Below are 21,565 nucleotides of genomic sequence, written 5' to 3'. Positions count from 1 at the left end.
CCGGCAGCTGCGGGGCTGGAGCAGGGGGAGCCGGATGAGGGCCGGTGTAGTTCCCTGCTTGGTGGGGTTTCTTTCTATGCAAATGCCTGGGAGCAGCTGCCCTGCTGGCGTGACTCATTTCCTGCTCTTGTGTCACATTCTGGTCAGGCCAGTTTGGCAAAGGCTTTCTTCTCTCCCTCCCTGGCTTCTCCTCCTTCTCTCCCCAACGCCGAGGGCTGGGATGTGCATTTGCTCAGACCCTGGCAGGATGAGGCAGGATTTTCAGGAAACTGCGTCAAAGCCACAAAACCTCCATATATATTAAAAAAAACCCCAAAACAACCAAACAAAAAACCCAGCACAATTTTCTCTTATTCTTTTTTTCTGAGCACAGTGGAGACTGGCGGCCAGACAGGCTCCTCCACTCTTCCCCCTCCTGGGGCGGCTCCTTCCCCGGAGACCCAGGGGACAGGACCTGGCAGAGAAGCTGTAATAGTTTGCTGGGTGGACAAGGGGAAAAAATGCAGCTTGGTCTCATTTTACCTTCTGCTGCCAGTTGCAGAAGTGCTGCCAGAGCTGGGCAGCCTTTAACAGGGCATAGCTGGTGAGAGCATCCAGGGCAGCCACCATCCCTGGAATTTGCCCGGCATTTCTTTTTCCTCAGCAGAGCTCTGGGGCAGACTCACCACTGCACTCTGAAAAACGTACTGGATGGGGTTAAAAGTAACTCATTCATCTTAAAAGGGGTCTGGAAAGGATGGTAGCAATCGATGACAGACCCCAGTGTGGTGAGTATCCCACCACAGGTTGTGAAAAGGGAAGGCCATTCTGGCAGTGAATCCCTCTGGCTGCACCCACAGTCTGTCCAGGCTGGCACTCCCCAAAGCCCAGGGCTGTGCCACAGGTAGAAAAGTCATTTTTTGAGGCATTTCCCACCTGATCTGTGTTGTAGTGGTGAGGTCAGGATTTACAGCCTTCCAAATGGCCATGTAAACCCTCCTGCCCCGGGGCTCTTGCTTTGCTGTGTCACCATCCCCACGGTGCAGGGATACACACACACCCCTCACTGCCCCCAAGGCCGGGGCAGAAAGCAGCAGCCCTTTGCCTTGAGCCCGTGGCTACCAGTGGCCCAGTCCTGCACTGGCCCTTTCCCTGGTGCATCCATCCCTGGCACAGCATCCCACACCACAGTGAGGCATTTCCCTGAGGGAAAGATGGAGTTCCTCAGTGCTGCCAGCCCAGCAACAAGCCTGGGACATGAGGATGCCAGCCCCAGATCTGATCATGGGAGACAGGATGGGAGCAAGATACAATCCCACCACCTCCATTCCCATCTGCAGTTCCATTCAGCCACTCTCCCACCAGAAGGCCCCTGTGGTCCCTGCCCAGAACAAGGTGTAATCTTTGCAATCTTCACATCAGTTTCTCAGCCTTCCTGTTCATTTTCTGCATGTTCCCTGCAATTCAAGTCGGCTCCAGCCAAATGACCCAGTGCCACACACCTGCTAGAAAGCCTCCTGCCAGGGAGCTCTTGGGCCTTCCCGTGAAGGGCAGAGCATCCAAGGCTGCCATGCTCTGTGCAACCCCAAACCTAAAGCCCCAAAGCCAAGTGGTACCACAGGGCTTCAGTCTGGGAGAAAGTGAGGCAGGTGAGGGCATGGGATTGCTCCAGAGCTGCAGCCCATGCACTCACTGCTACTGGGGTTTAAACTTCCCCTCAGAAAGCCTAAAGGTCTGTTTGCCCACAGTGAAGGGAAAAGCAGGAGAGCACTGGTATAAATTAGGTCAGGAAGCATGGCTAATAAACTGTCACTCCTGGTTGTGTAATGGGAGCAATTATTGGTTTAGGTTTTGTTAAGACACCAGGAAGGAAAACACGACCTGTCTGGGGGTAGGAGTGTGATGGCAAACAAAAAAGGAGGGTCCTGTTGACAGAAGGATGAAGTTGCTTTTGTGTTGGAGGCATTTCTGTCTCATCCTGGTGTGTTGGCAGCCTGGGGCTTGAACAGACTCCTGCATGGGGAATGCAGGGAGGGGATTCCCAGCTCTCTCTGTGCCCTCTCCTTCTCCTGGGCATCCCAGGGCTCCAGAGTCTCTAGGCAGGTGGTTTTAACCCCTCTGAAGTCTCCCTGTCCATGATCCACTCTGCTCAGCTCAGCACTTGGTGCTCACTGTCCCCCCACAGATCCTCCTTTGGGGACCTGTGGGGACCTGTGGGCAGCAGGGCCCATGTGGGCTCTGCAGGAAAGCGTGGGAGAAGTGCCTGAGCTCTTCCTGCATCTGATGGCCCTCCTCTCCCTGCAGAGCTGCCAGGCTTCCCTTGCTGCCCACCACCTTGTGCTGCCCCCTGCACTGCTGGCAGCAAACACCTCTCTGTCCATCCCTCCCTGCTGCCAGTCTCTGAGGGGACAGACTGCTGCTGGAGGTCACCCAGAGCCTGGCCAGAACAAACTCAGAGCCCTCCATGAAAAAAACCCCAGGGCCCTGGACAAACCTCTGGTGGGGACACCCACATCTCCACGGGTGTCAGGAGAGCGGGAGGCTCCTGGAGTGAATCCAGCTAATGCACAGCACTAAGGAGGGGCTGTGGCACCTGGCAGCCAGGGTTAGCCTTTAACCACCCAAAACATGTCAGAAAGGGAGAGGAAATTCTTGAGGCATCTATTAACATAAAAGGAGTCATACTTTACGTTCGGTCCCACTTATGGCTTATAAATGATTACTGCACCTTTTAATAAATGGTTAATCAAGTGTTAGAGTCCAAACAAGTTGATGGGTTGCTTATTACCACAGTTTATAACCTTTTATGAATGCCTTCTGTCGATGTGCTTATAAACATCCATACCACGTACTTCTCATGTCTTGACACGTTGGTCACATCTGTTTGAAGTTTATTAACCCTGGAGTTGCTTGCTAAGGGCAGGCTGGGGGTAGCCTGCTGTTGCTCTGTATCAATCCGTGCAGCTCAGAGGGCACACCTGCACCAGCTGAGGGGCGGTCTGGGCATCCCCCTTCATCCAAAAGAGGCTCCAGGCAAGCAGGATGCAGCTGCATCAGAAATAAGTTGGCAGTGGGGTGTTGCTCTCAGGGGTGCATTTTTTTTTGGCCACGAGGACAAACAGCCAAGGGAAGTCAGTGGGAGATTCTTCCTCTCTTGAAGTCACCGAGCCGAGACAGGACGTCGTCCTGGGCCACCCGCTTGAATCAAAACCACAAGTTATTGGGCTTGGTGCAAGGGGAATTGGGGGAAATTCTCTGCTCTGCAAACACAGGAGGTAAAACATGATGATTTAATGGGCTCTTTTGGACTGGAAACTCACGGAAACATCCTTGGCCATCGCTGTTCCTGTGCAGCCGAAGCCCCCCTCCCACCATGTTGCAAATAATGAAATGAAACTTTCAACAAGCTGAATAATCAGAAAACAATTTTCCAATAAAATCATTCGCTGAAATCTCCTTTTAAGGCAAGGACTGGGATTCCCAGTGCCGAGCGTGTTCCCAACGCCTCGCAGCATTGTTCAGCTGGCTGTGCTGGGGCTGGGCAGGCTGCCACAGCGCCCTGTGCCCCAGGGATGCTCCCTGTCACACAGCCCAGCCACCCCTCCACTCCTGAGCCCCTTTGCCTTCATATTTCCCCTTTTGCTGCAAGCTTCTGATAAATTTCCTGTTCAAAAAGCAAGTGTGACATACAAGCTGACATGGCCCCACGCTTGCTCCAGCATTTTTAACAGCCACAGAAGGGATTTGTGCATTACCCAGACAGGGATGATCCCAGCCCGGGCAGTGAGCTGGGTCTCCCAGGTCATCTTGGCCTTGGACACTCCTGGAGATTTTTAAATATCTAACCATGCTTTTTCCTTTGCTTCCTGCTGTCCAACCCTTCCAAAGTGGGTACCCCATCTCCTGCAGCAGGAGCATCTCCAGCATGGGACAGCCCTGCTCGCTGCCCTCCAGCAGGTTATGATTTGTGGCCAGAGCGTAGAAAGTCTGAGGAAATGAGAATGCTGGGAAAGGGCATTAAAAATACTCCTCCCCTAGGAAAAACAAAAGCAAACCTGAGGTATGCTTTCTTGGAAAGCCCCTGTGGCAATGGCTGCTGCCTGACATGAAGCTACAGGCAGTGCTTCCCTGTGGCAGGTGAGCAGTGGGGCATGGAGGGGACAGAGGGGACAAAGCCTGCACTGAGGCCACTGTGGCTGAGCTGTTATGGCCTGTCCAAACACTGCTTCAGTTCTTGTGAGCGAGGAGGTCACAGGGCAAGGTAATGTAATTTTTTTCCCCAGTGCAAACCCTGCCTGACAGCAGGAACAGTTGCTCTGGAAGCTGTTTGAAGAAGCTGGAGCTTTTAGGCAGGCTGTGGGTGCCTAGACAGGGAGCTGGGGCATGCAGGAGGTGTCCCTACAGTCTCCTCCCAGTCCTGCCAGGTCCTGGTTTCCTACGCCAGACCTGAGGCTGTGACAAGCAACAGGACAAGGATGCCTGCTGGTTCCCTGGTGTCCCCAAAACTTGGCTGGGGGTGCTTGTCCTGTGCCAGAGGGAGGCAGCAGGATCTGGCCAAGCCTGGCTGCTCTGGGACCCTCTCCAGCCATGGCTTAGCCATCGGGCCCCCAGGAATACGGGGTGTTAAGATACTGGGCCCTGTGCACTGGGTTGTGTCAGGAGCTTTTCCTCTGCACTGAGGTGCTGCTGTGGCCAGCTGTGCCACAAACATCAGCTGGGAGAGACAGCAAGCAGGAGAGAAATTAGGGGAAAAGAGGGAAAAAATACTCGAACAACAAAACCCAAAGGGACGTGGTGTGCTCATCTCCTGTGAGCCCACATTTCTGGGTGTTGTATGACACATCCTTGTGGTGGAGGGGGCTGAAGCATGCAGAACACTTCCTTCCCATGTCTGCACCATTCTGCCATGGGCTAAGGGACATGCCATGGGATGGGGATGTGCCATGGGAAGGGACATACTGTGGGGGTGATGCTTTGTGAGGGGGTTGGAGGTCAGAACTGTTCCTGGGTGCCCGAGTCCAGTCACCTTGACTCTGTCCTGATGGGCAGGGAGCACCACAGGAGCAGAAGCCCCTGGTGTGCGGATGCTCCTCTGTTCCACCCATGGGGGCCCATCTCCCACCCCACTCCATCTCCCTGTTCAGCTTCACAGGTGCACCCTCTTCCCCACTGAGGTTCCCAGCCACTGCCATTCACTTCTCAGATGGGAAATGAGCCCCAGCCCTCTCTCTACACTCCAGAAAAAAAAACACCAAGAGAGGACCGAAATAAACAAACAAATCCTTCCCTCTCCTGGCTTGGCATCTGCTCACAGCCCTTCCATTATTAATTAGAGAAGCTGCCGGCATTATTAGCAACAAACCGCTCCTAATGAAGTTCAGAGCCACAGATCCAGGAGGGGCTCCCAGACACTGCTTTTCAGAAACCTTAATTAAATTCACTGCCCGAAGGTGCTTTTGGCTGGGGTGCATGCAGAGCAGCAAGGCTGCCTGGGCTGGGCACAGCCATGCCGGTGGTGGGCCCTGGGGGGAAGGGTGCCAGCAGGAGAGGGGCACCCCGCTGTGCCACAGCTCCAGGGTCCCCTCCGGATTCGGGGCTGAACAGAGGAATCAGCTGGGATGCAGTGCTGCAAAGGGGGTACTGCCTGGCCACCACAGGAAAGGCACAAGTGGACAGTTTAATTCATTAATTAAATTTACTAAGTGGCTGACAGTGAGGGGTCGCAGCACTATGCGGGGTCCCTTGCTGCTCTGGCTCTGCCATCCTTGCTGGGATGTCCTAAAGGGGCGGCCCTGTGCTTGTGTATACTTCAAAAACCAGGAAGGCAAGAGGCATGAGGGGTTCTTGGGCCAAAGAACAGTTGTGGGTGGCTTCTCTCCCCCCAGGCCTCTGTCCGGGTAAATAACCTCACTGGGGAACCCCACTGATCATCAAGATTTCCCCAAGTGAGACGGTGAAACCTTACCAAGCTGAGGGGATGTTCTCTTTGTCACATACAGCAGGGACTGTTCTGCACTGGCAGAGCTTGGAGATCTCATTGCTTTGCACTGGGGCTGGGGCAGTTTGTGTCTGGATGCAGCTGTGGGAGAGGTCTCAGGAAAAGGATGGCTTTCACTCCAAACTTCAAAGGAAAAGAAATCCTTGCAGAAACCCTTTCTGCTGATTGCTCCCCTTTTGATGCAGGGTGGGCTCAGATAACACCTGTGAAGAGCAAGTGCAAAACCTGCCTAAAGCTGGATTTTGGCTCTCCATGCATCCTTTCCTTTCCCTGTCATCCTCCCTCTGAGCACTGCAATCTCCCTCCCCCCCCCCGCCCAGATATTCCACCCTTTTTCTCTGGCCTTAAAGGCATTTATTACTGAGGAGTGTAAAAAGATTACTGCAAAATCGTTCTGTGTTACTGGGAAATCATTGCAACATTAGCTCGGTAATATTTTTTCATAAGTGTTTGCTGTGTCTCTTCTGTAACATATTCACTCTCTGCACACACATCCACACCCCCACAAATCCCACTGAAGCCAGGAGGCACTTGGCAGAGGACAGGAACACGGACCTGACCTGACACTCACCCCAGCTCCCTCCTTCCTGTGCTGGTGGACGAGGTTGCCATCTCTCAGCCAACTGGCTGCATCCTTGGACCCACGTGCAAGCACTCCCTATTCCAGCTTGTCCAAAGAGCATGGAGAACCCTGGCTGTCAGGGCACTCAGGCTGCCTTGACTCAAGGGGTTTTGTCAGCAGATGCTCATGGAAGATGCTGAATCTGGCAGGTCCTGGGACCAGTCATTTTGCTGAGTTTTTAGGGGAACAAAAGATTCCTTTCCCTCCCACACTTGTAGTCCAGAGGTCTGGGCAAGAGATCCCGCTTTCCTGGGAGCAGGGAAGAAGGTGTCAACGAGGAGAAGGAGCTGCCAAAGGAGTTGCAGAGCTGAGCAGGAGACAGTCAGTCCCAACAGGTTGCCCGCAGAGAAGGACACTGACAATTCTGCAAATACCTTTAATGCACTCAGATTACACGGGAGGAAAAAAAATGTTTAGTGATTCACAAAAATATTACAAAAAGTCACGTGCAGGCGAAACACACCCAGCACTGCAATAACAATGTAAGAATTTACATTAGAAACTAATATAAAATCTTTAAAAACCTCTGCTAGTTTAGCTTTCTGTTTGTTTTTTGTCTTTTATAAAAAAAAGGAGGAGGGGAGAGGGAAGAAAGGCCATCTACAAGGTACTGGTACACCGGCCACAGAAACACAGGCTCCTTCCAGCCCCGCTGGGAGTGTCCTGGGGCTCCTCCATCCACATGACCCCTGCGTCTGCAGACCACACACACACCCCCACACACACCCCCAAACACACACACACATGTACACAGCTGAAGTACAGAAAGCTCACCCCAGGGCTGCAAGGGCAACCCCAAAGGTCAGGGTTTGCTGTGGTCCCAGTCACCCATGTGTCCCCTGCCCTGGGAACCTTGCCTTTGCTCCATTCAGCACACAAAACAAGTAGTGTCCCCAGCGAGAGGCAAAACCTCCATCCCTTTAAAAAAAGGGAAAAGGTAGTGTGTCCAGCCTGGGCTGGACAAGAGAAGGGTTTTGAAAGAGTAAACTTGGGTTTGGAGCATGACCGTGGCCAAACTCACAATACCAGGACTACAAGGCTGGATGGGTGCAAGGAGCATCCCAGTGCAGGAGCCAGGAACCACTACAAGCCCCTAGCAGGATGCTGCCTGCTTCCACGGGGCTGCAGATTCCCACTTTGGGGAAAGCAAAAAACGCCCAGAGCTCCCCAGCCCGTGATCAGTCCCTACCAGGACAACATGGCCACTCACACCCACCTCCCTTTCCTCAGCCCCTGCGTGTTTTGCATCCTGCTTGCTTCTGTAGGGAGACAGGCCCAGGAGCCTCGTCATCAGCACCAGGGAGCCCTCCTGCTCCCACCCTGCTCGGGGCATTGTCACCAAGCCGTGTTTGTGTAGGACCCACCACACACGGTGACAGCTCGGGCCCTCCCACCCTGGCTCCCAGGCTCTGGAGTTTCCGGAGCCGCACTTTCGCTGCAGTTGGGCCCCAGGGAGAGGAACAAAGGAGCCATTTTCATCTCCAGCCTCGTCGGGAGCGGAGGGAGAGGGCAAGAGAAAAGAACAGTGTTTGCAAAACGCGACAATGGGCAGGAAATTTTCTTCTGGCTTTTCGAGGTTGGGTTTGTTTCTCTCTCTCTTCCTCTTTTTAAAGAGGGCAGGCACAGCATCAGGAGAGTTTAAAAACAACCAGGCCCTGGCCAGCCACATCTGCCATGTGTAGCTCTTCCTGGGCTGATGATCCTCTCCTGCTCTCAGGGCTCCATAAGCAGGTGAACGATGCTGTGGTCTTCCAGCAAGGAAAAGGGATGGGGCAGCCCCTTCACAGCAGACCAGAAATGACGTTTGTGAACTGATGTGCCACTTATGATGATTTTATGGTCTGTCAGCGACTTTAGGGGAAAGAGAATCATGGTAGAAATGAAGAGGTGGTGAAGCACAATACACGACAGGTTCACTGCCTGAGAGGCAAGTCGATACGGGACCACGTTTAAAGCACATTTGCAACCTCAGGCCTATTCTCCATTTGAAATTTTGGACTCATGTCAAACACAAGGGTTGGGTTTTTTTGAAATAAGAGAGAACAGGCAGACACTGCACAACAGAAAAAAATGTTATAAAAATAGTGGGTTGAAACAGAGCTTGTTAGGTTGAGAGACTTAAATCCAGCTTAAAATCATAAGAGGTGAACCCCATAGGCAAATGTGGATTTTGAGATTGCTCTGGATACAGTCTTGCTGCTGTGCCGGCTGGCATTTATTAATAGGGACAGATGCACATAAAGGAATTCCTGGTTGTTTCACAATTTGTCTGCCCTTGCAGCTTCACTCACAGGAAAAATTAAGGCACAATGTGTTCTCTCAGAGGAGGGCAGTCACCCAGTCCCTGGAAGGTGGAAGGGCTCTCCTGGTGCTGGAACCCTTCCTCACCTGGCCCAGATGGAGTAGGGGCTGAATACAGCCCCAAGACTTGATACAGTGGAGCCAGAAGGCACAAGGCCATGCTCTGGGCTAGGGGCAAACTGGACACAGGATCTAAGGGCTTCCTCTGGCCTCAAGCTTTTCTCCCCACCTAATGTGATGCTGCCCTGCCCTGGCCAGGTACAAGCTGGCAAAGCAGGACATGGACTCTGGATACCAACCTAGGAGGAGGGAAGAGCCAAGCATTGCTTTCAAGTGTTTTGGGTTGTTAAAAAAAATATTTCTACTGGTCCCAGATGAAAAACAACACAACCCTCACTTATCCCAAGACGATTTGATGACCTGATGGTGTAATTTCAAAAGCCATCCAAGAGCAACTGAATATTTAAAGAGAAGAGCTTCAGAATATAATTTCAAATCACTGTTGGCAATTCCATGTAGAGTAAAACCAATATACACCATCCTCAAAGAATTAGACACAGCAGGCACCATCTATCTAAGCCACTGAAAATATGGTTACAGCAGCTACAAGACTGACTGCTCTGCTCAGATCACACCCTACATACTTTAATACTGAAATTATACATTCCTTGTCCTGTTTTTAATCAGAAATTGAGAGAGAGAGAGTAGTCCTGGCTTTTAAGACTTCTCCTGTTTCAGAATTGCTGTCACATGCTGGATTTTCAAGGCTCTTCATCTTTCCAAATATCTGAATTGACCTGCATTGCCAGATTTCTTCAAGAGAGAAAAATCCTGTACTCACTGCTTCTAAACAGAATGCTTTCATTTCCATCCAGGTCACTGCCTTTAGCCAGCACAAGCCCCACAGGTTTTGGGTCCATACAAACCTGCTTCAGGCCTTCTACACAATCAAGAAAAAATCAGCACCAGTGGTCCTACCATCTCATCAGGTTTGAGCTAGCAAAACACTGTGGTATTTATTAACACTGATGACTTCCCTCTTTCAAACTACTTGCTCACTAAAATACAAAGGTTTCTTTTCCATTTCATTCACACACAGACATGTCCTCTTGCCCCAAGATGAAAATATCCAAACTTCACATCTCATTTACTTGCCAGTGAGTAAGCCTTTGGCAGGGTTGCAAACTTGATGTGAATCGTGAGGGGATGTCCTGTGGCTGCCCAGCTCTTCAGGATACTGAGTAACTGCAACTTTCCTACTCTTAGATAAGTTTCTGAGAGGCAGCAACATGACCAGGGAGCTTAAGGGCTGACTTTCACCAGGTTCTCATAGCTGCTCTAACAATAAGACACAGAATTCTATTTTAGCAATTATTTGTCTAATATTTCCCCCCTTACCTAAATAGGAAGATTTCACTTCCTTCCCTTCCAGCCTTCCTCCCTCAATTGTTATCTGGCTACCAGCAAAGATCTGTGAGAAAGTGTCTCAGAAATAGAGATTTCTGGCATGCCACCTGTTCATAACTCAAATACACAGAACTATATATAAATACATGACATGGAACAAAAATACACATACACACACAAGGATACTGGGTGGATTATCACATGCATTCAGCGTGCTCCCTCTGAAGTCAATGGAAAACCAGCCCAGAGCATCTGATGAGAGTAAATACAGTGAGGAAAACACTTGCATGAGAAAGGCAGAACTGGAGCACGAGCCAGCTTGGAGGAGGTGCTTTCCCTGCATACAGCACCAGATCCCTGCCGTGAAGGCTCAAAGAGTTCATAGGGCAGGAGGTCCCAAGCTTTCCAGATGTGTGTCGGAGCCCAGAGAGGGTCTGATGGACTTCTCTCTGCCCCGTGCTGATCTCTGCAGGAATAGCAACAATTGACCTTCCAAATGTCCCTTCTCCACCAAGACGTGGATTTTAAACTCCTTTTAATGAGAGCTAGCATCTGGAAACAAGGAAGAGCAGCCAGCATCGTGGCAACAGGCCAGCTCTGCTGCAGCACCCCCAGCAAGCTTGTGCAAGAGCATCCATGGGCTGCTGTTGGATGGCTTTGGGACAAAATTGTAGTTGCTGCCTTTGCCTTTTCCCCACTGCCACAATTATCTGTTTGCCCATTATCTTGTGGTGGGACACTTGGGCACAGTGTTTTTGAAGCTGGACTGGTAGGTTTTCATGGCACTTTCTCACCCACGCTGTCTCTTGCACATACATCTACAGTGCAGAAGGGATGCTTAGTGCTAACCAGGACAATGAAAACTGGCCAAGAGATCCCATGGATGAATGCAGCCTGCCACAGCACAGAAATCACTCTGGCTGGCACATGCAGATATCTGAAAGTTTGTTCTTTCACAGCAGGATTTTAAGATGATCCTCTGAGTTCAGACAAAATGACAAACTCATTTACATGTAAATTGCTTTCATAGCTTTGCAGAAAGGAAGGTTCTGCAGAGCAGTGTTGGACCCTGCATTTGGCCTGCCTTAAATTATAATATAAAAACAATTATAATAATACAAATACTACTTTGTACACAAAGCACGCCCTCCCCTGCAAACCCTGGCATGCTTCGGTAGGTCCTACAGCCCTCTAGTCAATAGTCACCCTCTCTGCACAGAGAGACATTGAGTGACTTGCCTGAGGCCACAGAGGAATTCTGTAGCAAGTCCAAGGAAAGCTTTGTGGCTCCTAGCTCTGCTTCTTGACCAACATTAACCAGCCTCAAATATATGCAGAAAACATCAAAGCCGACTGTGCTGGGAAGAAATTAAATCAGAAAACAAACAGAAAACCGACCCCAGGGTACTGTGAGGCCTCCTGGACTTTGCTGTTTGATCAGGGGAGTTAAGTGTTAAAAGCTTTTGTTATACTTGTATTAGGATCACACAGCAAGTGCGCATAAACCACCAGTTATCTTGTAGGCAGAAAGGGGTGGAAGGAAAGCTGCACCTTCCCTGACAAGGAGTGAAGAGTTGTCACCAAAAGACAATGGGCAGAGGAAGGCTGGGGAATATGCATCAGAAACACCCTGCAGCAGCAGCAGCAGCAGCAGCAGCAGCAGCAGGGGGTAAAGCCTTCGGTGTTTGCTGCAGGTATCCACAGGGCCAGCAGCTGATGCAGAGACACAACCTGGCACTGCAGAGACCGGCTCCTCTGCACACTCCTTTTGCTCCAAGGAGGAAGCCACAGGGATCTACAGAGTGTCTTTTCAAACTGGTTTTGATGCTTTACAGTTCAAACCCATCTGAAAGGAGGAAGGTCAGCAACAAGAGCCACCACAGCGAGGCTACAGGGGAAAATGGAGCTGCACTAGGGCACAACCCTGCTGGAACAGGGAGAATAGTTGGCTTCATTGAGGCTGAGACTCCTTTCTGCTGTGCCAGGGCAGCAGAGATCTCCACTTCACATGCTTTCAAGCAGCCCCCTGATCCTGCAGAGCTGCTGAAGTTGTCCCTGTGAACAAATGATCCTTTCTAGCTTCTCAAATTCTGTACAACAGCAAGGAAAAAATACTTGACAGTATCTCTTTAAAGATAAACACACTGTAAACAGGAGATCTCCCCCGCCCCGGTAGCTTTCTTCCTCCTGCTTGTGCAAAACCAGAGGTTGCGACCTTCCCTGGGGTTCAGGCACAAGGACAGGATGCACAAGAATAAAGTTGCCTCTGTTTGCAGTGATACCATAGCTAATAGCACCAAGACCAACACTTAAAACATGCCTAATTTGAGGGCAGGGAGGATCTGGATTTGTTTTTCTTGACTGAACTAGAAAGTTCATCTTTAAATCTGTTCAGCTTCAAGCATGTGAGCTTTTGGCCTCCTTTAAACAGGGGAAATACCATTCCGTTTCTAAAAAGAAAAAAAAAATAGCACATGGAAGAACAGTTCTGCAGTCAGTAAAAGTTTGGCTAACAAAAGGACTCCAGAGTCACGTAAAGAACATTTAATCCATGGATTATAGGCTCGCACCTGGCAGAAATGTATGTGTAAATACAGGCGTGCAGAGCGTCTACACCCTGGGCTAAGGCAGAGGGGAGTTCTGCAGCTAGGAGAGAGAAAAGATCCTTACTACTAATTTTCATAGTTAAATATTTCTCACTCGCACTCACACATACGCAGGCTGCTCCCAGAGAGTTCAGCCTTGGGAAGGATAAAGGAAAGGGCTCAGTTCGGTCTGGGCTGGTGCTGAGTAGCTCCTCTTCTGTTTGCAGTGGTTGTGCAGCAAACTCTTTTTATTTGCAGGCAGAGTTTTTACTGCATTAATTATCCTGTGAGTCACTGGGTAATGGACAGTAACTTGGCTCTCCCAGTTGTTAGAATAGTGTAATTCAGCTCTAATGCAGTGGGTTGTCGAACACGGCATCTGGCAAGATGGAAACTTTCAGTTTCTTTTCAGGCCAGCTGTACTCCTTTGGAAGTTTAAACTGTAAGACAGTAAAGAGAACCAGTTAATGCATATCACTACAATCTGCACAGAAAAAACAGAATTGTTGTGAAGGCAGGCAGCCCCATGTTATTATTATTTTTTAAAACAAGAGGCCACTAAGAAAACATTTCCCCATCGGTATGTTTTGGACAGCAGTGGACATTAGATAATGGGGCCTGTCTCAGCTGCCAAAGTAAAGTTCTGAGCTTTCAGCCCAGGCGCTGTTTATTTCGTCAGATGAATTTTGGAGGGTTTCTGCCCCATCACTATTTCCACTTCCCAATCTCTCAGAAGATTTGCAGCAGAAGTGTCTTTCCTCCTATCTAACCACGTTCCTCTTCTTTCACCCAGCCCAGCCCCCAGAGCCCACATTTGCTTTAAAGGGAGTCTGGAGGGCAGCTTTCAAACCCCTGCTGTTCAGAGTGGAATGTAGGTGAGCCATTAGAGCTCTCTGGTGACAGGCAAACTGTGCTGCCCTGGCTGGGGAGAGCCAATGTGCCTGCACAGCATTCCTGCTGCAGTCCTTCCCACCTCTGGCACAAAGGCCTCACAGAGCCCTACAATGCCTTGTGCTCACAAAGGCACTCAGCTGCTCAGGCTGTTTTGCAAACACTGGTTGAAGCACACAGAAGGGAGATTTTTTGCCCCAGTCTGGTTTACACAGCACCGTCTGTGGCCAATGTTTCCCAAACAAGGCAAGTCCACCGGTCCCATCTTGATGTCCCTGCCTGGGCTAGGAAGTCGCCCCAACATCAACCCAAACACAACCAATTCAGGGACAGAGCTGCAAGGAGCCTTACCACCAACCCTTCTCACAACCACGTGACCAGTGTCCAAGCATTCACACAGGTCTCTCAAACACAGCTGTGGGGTGGGGTTGAAGGCATGGGGTGGAATCTCTTAGGCCACAAATCTGCCCCATCCACAGCTGAATGGCAACAAGTTCTGTATAGGCATTTAATGCAATCCCAGTGGCCAACCTGAGGACCAAAACACATGATGGGGGGGGGGAGAATAGCTCTGGAAGCCTGTTTGCAGGCTCATTTTGTTTTCAAAACTGTACTGCACCCAGTGTTGCACTGCCTTGCCCTGTGATACTCCCTGACACCCTGATGGGACTCCCAGGGAGGAATCTCGTGGGGACACAACACCACCAGTGACAATCTGCCCTGGAGGTGGCTAATTCAGAGTGGTTATGGATACAGTGGTCCTCTCCTAGGAGAGTCCTGAGACCCAGGCCAGCAGCACCATAGGCTTCCCAGGGCTGTTTGAGTAAGAGAGCTGGTACAAGAGGACAGCGACTGGAAATCATCAATCTTTATCCAATTACTTGTCTTTCTTCCTGTAAGCACCCTGTTTCTGATGGGCACCAACACAGGCTCAGTGTGAGGCTCCTGCTAAAGGAGACCCCCTCCAGCTGCCCGCTCCACAGCAAGGGTGTCTCTAAAATGAATTTGCTCCTGACCTTGCTCCATTTGCAGCTGCCCATGAGGGTAACCTGCAGTTAGTATCCATTGACCTTAATATGTTGGTGGTTCGTGGTCTGATCCATGATCTGGGGGCACAGCAGGAGGATTCTTCAGGATAGAGGCTACCACAAACTCCTGTTTGTTATCCTCTAGGAAACAAACAGCTCAAGTCCTTAAGTTTTTTTATAAACTCAAGCCCTGTGTGTAGCTTGCACCATGTAATCTACTGGCCCTGCACAGCCCAGGGAATTTTGAGTTGCTGTCTAGGACATGTGAAAAACATGTAAAGATACTCAGACAGATTATTACACTTCATTTCACTTAACACAGGTGGTTCTTTATGTGGCAAAGGAAAGACTCCTCACAGTGCTTCATTCTACCACATGAACATCATCAGCAACAGTCAGGCCTGCTGAGGAATGCTTTCAGTTGGCCCGACCCGGATCCTGCAAGTTACAAATCCTTGGAGGAATCTGGATGCTGAAAGATCACATTTCATCTCAAGTATTTTCCTTTTTATAAACAGCAGTGGTTCCAAACCAATCCTCTTGGAGAAGTCATCCTTTGCATTTGTTTGTTTTTCACTTTTTAATTCAGCAAAGTCACAGTGAGTGGGAACCAAACACCCTGTTGCTGTGCCAGGAGCTGCCATGCTCTTTGCCTCAATGGACAGTGAAGGAACACGAGCCGTCCAAAGCCTTCACTAAAGGGCCTTCAAACCAAAGTGCTCCTGGGCTTCCATGTCACTAGCAAAAATGAGCTTTGGATTAGGTTTAACTGGATAAAAGCTGGCCTGAAAGTCACTGCACAGCCAGCAGCATGCTCCCCTCACTCACACAGTGAGGAACACCCTGGCATTAAGTCAACTCTGGATTAAACAATTAGAGCCCTGAGATTTTCCTGGGGGGAGGGGAGCAGAGCAAGGGATGGGAGGGCTGTTCTACAAGCCAAGGAAAGTTTCTTTAGAGTCTGCAGGGAGCTGTAAAAAATGGGATTAAAAATATTACATGTCATTTCTGCCACTGATCTTTGAAGTCAAGCAGAATATTTATATGGCATGCATGGGAGACGGGGTGTTAAATGTTCCCCAGGAAGACATCACATGGCAGTGGGAAGTTTAGTACCAGCTTTATAAAGCCCCCTGGCTGTTGCTGTAATGCTTCCAGACTGGTGATGGTCCTTCACACACCATGCAGGGCCAGCAGGTGAAGGCCAAGTAGCAGATGTGAAACAGCCCTGCCTGCTTACCAAACCCACTAAAGGAGGCCCATACAACAGATTGTTCAAAAGTATATGTGCTACCACCACTTTCAGCCTTTCTGAAAGCAGGGAAGGTGATGTGCTAGGAGCTGCTGGTGAGGACTAATTTATGCACGGCATGGAGGAAACCCTGCCACCTGGCCTGGGGGCTGCCCTGCTTTCATTTGGGGTGCTCAGATACTCTGCTGGAAAAGATGCTGATGGAAATCAAAACACAGAGTCTCCCTTAATACCTATCCCTGTCTAGTATTTCTTGCAATCCCTTCTCTCAGTGCCTCAGTAGTTCACAGCAGATGTGAAGGCTTAGCATGGCCTCAAGTCTATGGATGGGGCAGGGCTGCAGCCTGCAGGCTGAGGGGAGGATCAAAGACAAGCTGCAGGATGGGCTGAGCTCTCTGGGACAGTACATGGAAGATACAGGAATGATGCAGCCTTACTTCCTCTGGAGAATTCAGATCTTCTAAATCTTCCAGCATTCTCTCTACGAACTCTTCAGTCAATAGGATCTGCAAAGGAAATACAGTATTTCATGCTTTACACTCTTAGTTTTAGCTAATTGCAGGAACAGCATGACTTCTGCACAGAGCAGACTGTACGAACTCACTCCTTCCCCTATGTCCTTCTTTACCGCAATACAAAGGTTTGAGGGCAAGGAGCTCCTAACTTTGTCTTCCACCCCAACCACTGAAAAAAATGTTGAAATTACACAGCAATCTTTTTTGACCCTCAATTATCTCCCTCGGTCTAAAATTAGAGGCTCTGCTTTAGACAGAAAGAGTGGGGAAGGAGGAAAAAGGGTCAAGATAACAACTGTTGGAGAGACAGTAGGAGATAGCCACTTTCATCTGATCTACTGAAGTCAAGTTCACAGTTTAATCAGGAAATAGCAGCATAGGAAGAGACAGAGATCCATACAGAGCTGGTGCTCTGGGCATGGGGAAGGGCCTGACCCCAGTACAGCACATTGTTCACATGAACCAGATGCTGGGTATGGGAAGTGTTCCCAGAGGTGCCCACGCAAGGCACCCCCATATTTTGATGGCACATGCCCATCCTGCGTGCCTGTGCTGGGAAAGCTTTTGGCTCATCTCAGAGCAGGCTGGCAAGCATGAAGCAGTCCAAGAAAACAGCTGCTGTCAAGTCAAAAGTCCTGGATGAGGACCACGACCCCAGCACCATGAAGTCCCCCAAGTCACAGAAACCAGAAACATCACGGGGGAAATCAGCCCTGGAAATTCAAGCAGAGGAACTCCCACCCTCTTTAAAAAAATATGTGATAGGCAAAAGCAAACACATCCTGCCCTCTTCACAAGAGCCGCAAAGGCCAGAGCTCCAGGCAGGACAGCTGGTTTGGCACAGGAGCAGAGACGGCCGTGCAGGACCAGGCAAACATCCCCACACAGTGAGGGGGCCTTGGAGCAGCATTCCTGGGAGTTAGGTTGCAGCAGCATCCAGTGGATTATTATTTCCATTTTAGCCTACAGGTTTGTTTCTTTCCCTCTGCTCCTCCTTTCCTTCCTCTGGTCCACCCTTTCCTCCTTTCTGGCATTATTTTCCATCCAGAAGAACCCACCATTCCCATGCCCCCTTTCTCACCCTTCCTCTCCCTGTTCTTCCCAGCCATGAGCCCTGTGCTCCAGAGAAGGGACTGTTCTAGCACCAAACAGTGGTGGAGCCAAGTAGCCAGTTGCACTGCTCTCCACCTCACATCTGAAAGAGGGGCAGCCAGGCTGTCCCACTGCCCTGCAGGAAGCCCACCTCCTGTGCCCACTGGCTGCTTAGAGCCAGTGGAGAGTGAGTGACTGCCAGGATGCCATGGGCAAGTGGAAGCCTCTGGGCTCCATTTTGGCAACACATAAGCAGGACTATTGAACAGAAAGAGAAATTGAATACTCTGGTCTCCCTTTCTTCTTTTTTTGGGCAAGACAAGAGATCCAAAAACCACTAAATCCAAATCCAAGGTGTCTGCAGTCCTCTCCTCTCAACATTGCCACTCTGCTGCCACTACACACAGATTTCCTGGGCGATGATGGAACCACAACCTCCCTTCTCCACTACATTCCTCTCTTCACTTAGCTTCAACCTGCAGCAGGCTCCAGGCCAGGGTTTATCACCAAGCTGCTCAGCATGAATGCAGGCACCTTTATCAGGCCTTTCTGATCATACCTTGAGCCTGAAAAGCTCTGCTTCAGCTTGGAGCCAGCAGCTTGCTGCTTTGGACAGGACTCTGCAACCTGGCACCAATCTGCAGACTGGCAAGCTGAGGAACATTGCAGTGAAACACGCAGTGCCACCGCAAACTGCTGCAGTCTCCTTGCAGGGGGCTGCAACTCTTCTGCCTCTTGAACTGGATACACTAATTTGCTGGCTGTTTGCAGGAGGAGGAGGGAGAAGTCTGTCCCTGTTGGAGGCAGGAGGGCAACCTGATCACTCAGCTCAGGAGGAAGGGCTGGGTGGGGAGCTGGGGCTGTGCACCGAGAGGATCGCTTTCTGCGGAGGTGCAGTCTGCAGTGGGGTGAGGGAATGAAAACAATTTGGCAGACATCAAAATCTACAGAACAGCCGGAAAAAGGAGGAGGAATTGGTATTCACAGCAATCAGGCCAGGAGGAAATGAATATTCAGCTATCCACGGATGAGCAAAAATGCCAGAGGTTGGGATGGGTGAGAGAGCAGGAATGAGGAGCTGCAGCTTTGGCAGGGAGACTGGAAGTCAAGCACAGCAGGAAGACCCCTGGGCACTCCCAAGGTGCCACAGGCAGGAGAGAAATGGGAGCCACATGTGCAAGGCAGCCAGCTGCTCTGAGGCTGTAGGAAGACAAGACAGGGTATGCAGGGGTAAACAGCAAAGGGTGGAGAGAATGAAGGAGGGGACAGGTCAGGTCTTGGCTAAGGACAAACCTACATGGAGCACTGTGCCTAGCCCCAAAACTGGGGTATGATGCCTTAAGATGGCTGTCTACAGCTCACTGCCCTCTCTCATGAATTTTGGTAATCCAGCTGAAATAGAAGCACAAATTCCACTGAGGCACTGAGCTGAACTGGCTCCCTGAAAGGTCTGACAAGTGGAGCGAGACAGGAGACCACAACTCAGCTCAGCTGCATTTGGGGGCTCAAAGCAATGGCAGCCTGCTCTGTGCAGCACGTGAGGAAAGATCACAGTGCTTTCTGCAAGCCTTGCAGGGACAGTTAACTTTGGTGGTTGGCAGGTGTCACAGGTTGCAGTGACAAACTGCTGCAGTGACATTCACACACGCAGTGTGTGTCTCAGAGCCTGTCCTTAACAGTCCAAGTCAGAAAAAAACCCACCCCAAATGCTACTACCCCACACTGCTGGGGTAGTAGCCTTCCTTCCTGGAGAAGAAGGGACACTCCAAAGTGCAGGTGTAACCAAATGTACAAGCAGCCATGTCCCACAACACAGGAAACTGGCACTCTTGAGGTACTCCTGAGCATGCAGGGGGAAGGCATCTGCCAGCAGGACACCAACTGCTTAAGAGGGCTTGGAAGCAAGAAGTATTGTCATCCTGGATTCACGTCTAGACAAGATTTCTCCTGTTAGAAGTAGCCCAATCAAAACGGCCCAAGAGCACTAACGCCTGTGCTCATATATAGATCAGGCTGCCATCCTCACCTGCAATTAGCTAAACCACCTTTTTGCTGGTGAGAGAGTCTTATGGACAAGGCTGAAAATAAATCCAATCCTATCTCAGCACCCCTCACTCACAATATTTCACATTTCCAGTTCTTGTAGCATGCCTGCTCCTGCACAGTATGATGCCCCATTACATTAACACACACACACACGTTGTATGTGCATGATATTAAAGGTGACATTCCCAGCAAATAAACATGACAGACTGCCATTGCTCTAGGCACCTAATTTAATTTCCTCTGGGATTTAAACCTTAGAAGCTCAAATTAAACAAATAGGCCTCACTCACTTTATACTTCAGAACTGAATCTGAGTTTTCCTCTGATGCTGTTGACTGATCTTATCAACAGGACACTACACAGAGATCACAATGATGAAGCAGCTTATTCCCTTCCCAAAGGAAAACAGAGCCCCACTGTTGTGCTGCACCCATGGGAAAAGCTGACACAATCTGGAGGGCAAACGAAGCCATCCCATGTGCACTGAATGAGCCTCTTCTCCCATGAAATCTCTCAGCTGGTGCTGAGGAAGCAAAGGAGCAGTCCTGAGCAGGTGTCCTGGGTGCTGCAGCAGCCCAGTCTCACAGCACTATGTTTTCACAGCCCTGTGCAAACACCCAGCCTGCCAAAGCTGGTCACAGGGTGCAGCTCAGCCTGAGCAATGGCTGTTTGCAGTATGAACAGTGAATGGCCCTGCCAGCCAGCTGCGGGTACCTGAAACAACTCCTTGGGTGCTGCGCAGTCCTGCTTGCACCAGGATCTCCCAGACCTGACCTAGAGAGGCCTGGACATGTGCTAAACCACTGCCAGCAGATCCGGATTCCATTTGCTCTGTGTTTTGTGGCACTGAGTCATGCTACAGATGCTTGGAAGATGACAACAGCCAGAAGATAAGTCCCTGTTTTCTATCACAGGTACCTACTGCACAACTGAAGTACAAAGTTTGGGTTCTCACCACTTCACTAACAGCTGCAAGTGTCCAGACATGTTCAGAACATCAGGCTAGGCTGTCTCATTCAGGTGGATGTGCTCAGGGAACACATGCTGTCTCCCTCTCGTGGCAAGTCTCACCTGAGCTTGCTGAAATCTACTTCTTATTCACAGGGCTCACCTATGGGTCACCTGAAGGAGTTTGTGTTGAAGATTTCTGTGTTGGAGCTTTCATACTCACATCTGGCTGAGAAATCTGTATCATGACTTGTTACAGGTACTCAGCTGCAGGCATACGAAAATGGATGAAATCTAAAAGTGTACACAAGATCATGGGGCTCCAGATGAGTTTGGCTGACTTTGAAAGCACCTGGTGCTTAGTAAAACATTAAAGATTTTATAGCTAGCTTACAGGTACCACCCCACAGTTAACACCCCATCTCTCACTACAGGGTTCAACACTGCCATGAGGGATTGACATTCTCAGCTCAGGAAAGGCTCCTGGGGACAGAGGTCACACCAATGCTGAATGCCAGGCACAGCTGGCAAGTCTTTGATCAAGGAAGACTCTCAGAGGCTGAGATAGGAATCAATCAGATTGCACCTCTGCCCAACTTAAGGAAACATGCTTTGCCCAGGGCAAGACACAAGAAAATAAATGGCCCAGCTACACTGAAGCAGAGGCTTTCACTGATAATACTCAATTTTCTTGCCTACCTAGGAAAAAACCAAACAATCACACACTTTGCCCTAGTGCTCTGTTTGCATTAAACACTGCAAGTTGCTTTTCTAGCAAGTTTGTCAAAGAAAGGAAACCATGTTTTATTAGTTCTGGACTTAGTACAGAGCTGGCCTGTATGTCCAGCCAGAGAAGGTGAGGACACATTGCAATAAGCCCTATGTAAACCACACCAACCCT

The 21,565-nt window shown here is 50.0% G+C and overlaps 1 protein-coding gene across 4 annotated transcripts in view; it reads right to left on the bottom strand.

Annotated features, from left to right (window-relative positions):
• Positions 1-6,961: 6,961 nt before the first annotated feature.
• The window catches only part of SUFU (SUFU negative regulator of hedgehog signaling), an 88,088-nt gene continuing 73,484 nt past the window's right edge, over positions 6,962-21,565 (bottom strand). For 3 of the 4 annotated variants that reach the window (XM_071445959.1, XM_071445960.1, XM_071445961.1), the window contains exons 11-12: positions 16,501-16,569; positions 6,962-13,332 (exon numbers count right to left, since the gene is read on the bottom strand). In XM_071445959.1, the coding sequence (XP_071302060.1) occupies positions 13,243-13,332; positions 16,501-16,569 (159 nt within the window). In that variant the 3' untranslated portion in view covers positions 6,962-13,242. The remainder of the gene's footprint in view (positions 13,333-16,500; positions 16,570-21,565) is intronic. The other variant, XR_011682147.1, reaches the window with a different exon arrangement.

Source organism: Agelaius tricolor, unplaced genomic scaffold, assembly GCF_023055355.1.
Source record: "Agelaius tricolor isolate 1412-34295 unplaced genomic scaffold, bAgeTri1.0.p SCAF_22, whole genome shotgun sequence".
Classification (NCBI taxonomy): Eukaryota; Metazoa; Chordata; class Aves; order Passeriformes; family Icteridae; genus Agelaius; species Agelaius tricolor.
The sequence above is the reverse complement of the archived record's forward strand: the minus strand, read 5'-3'. Positions and strand labels throughout refer to the sequence as shown.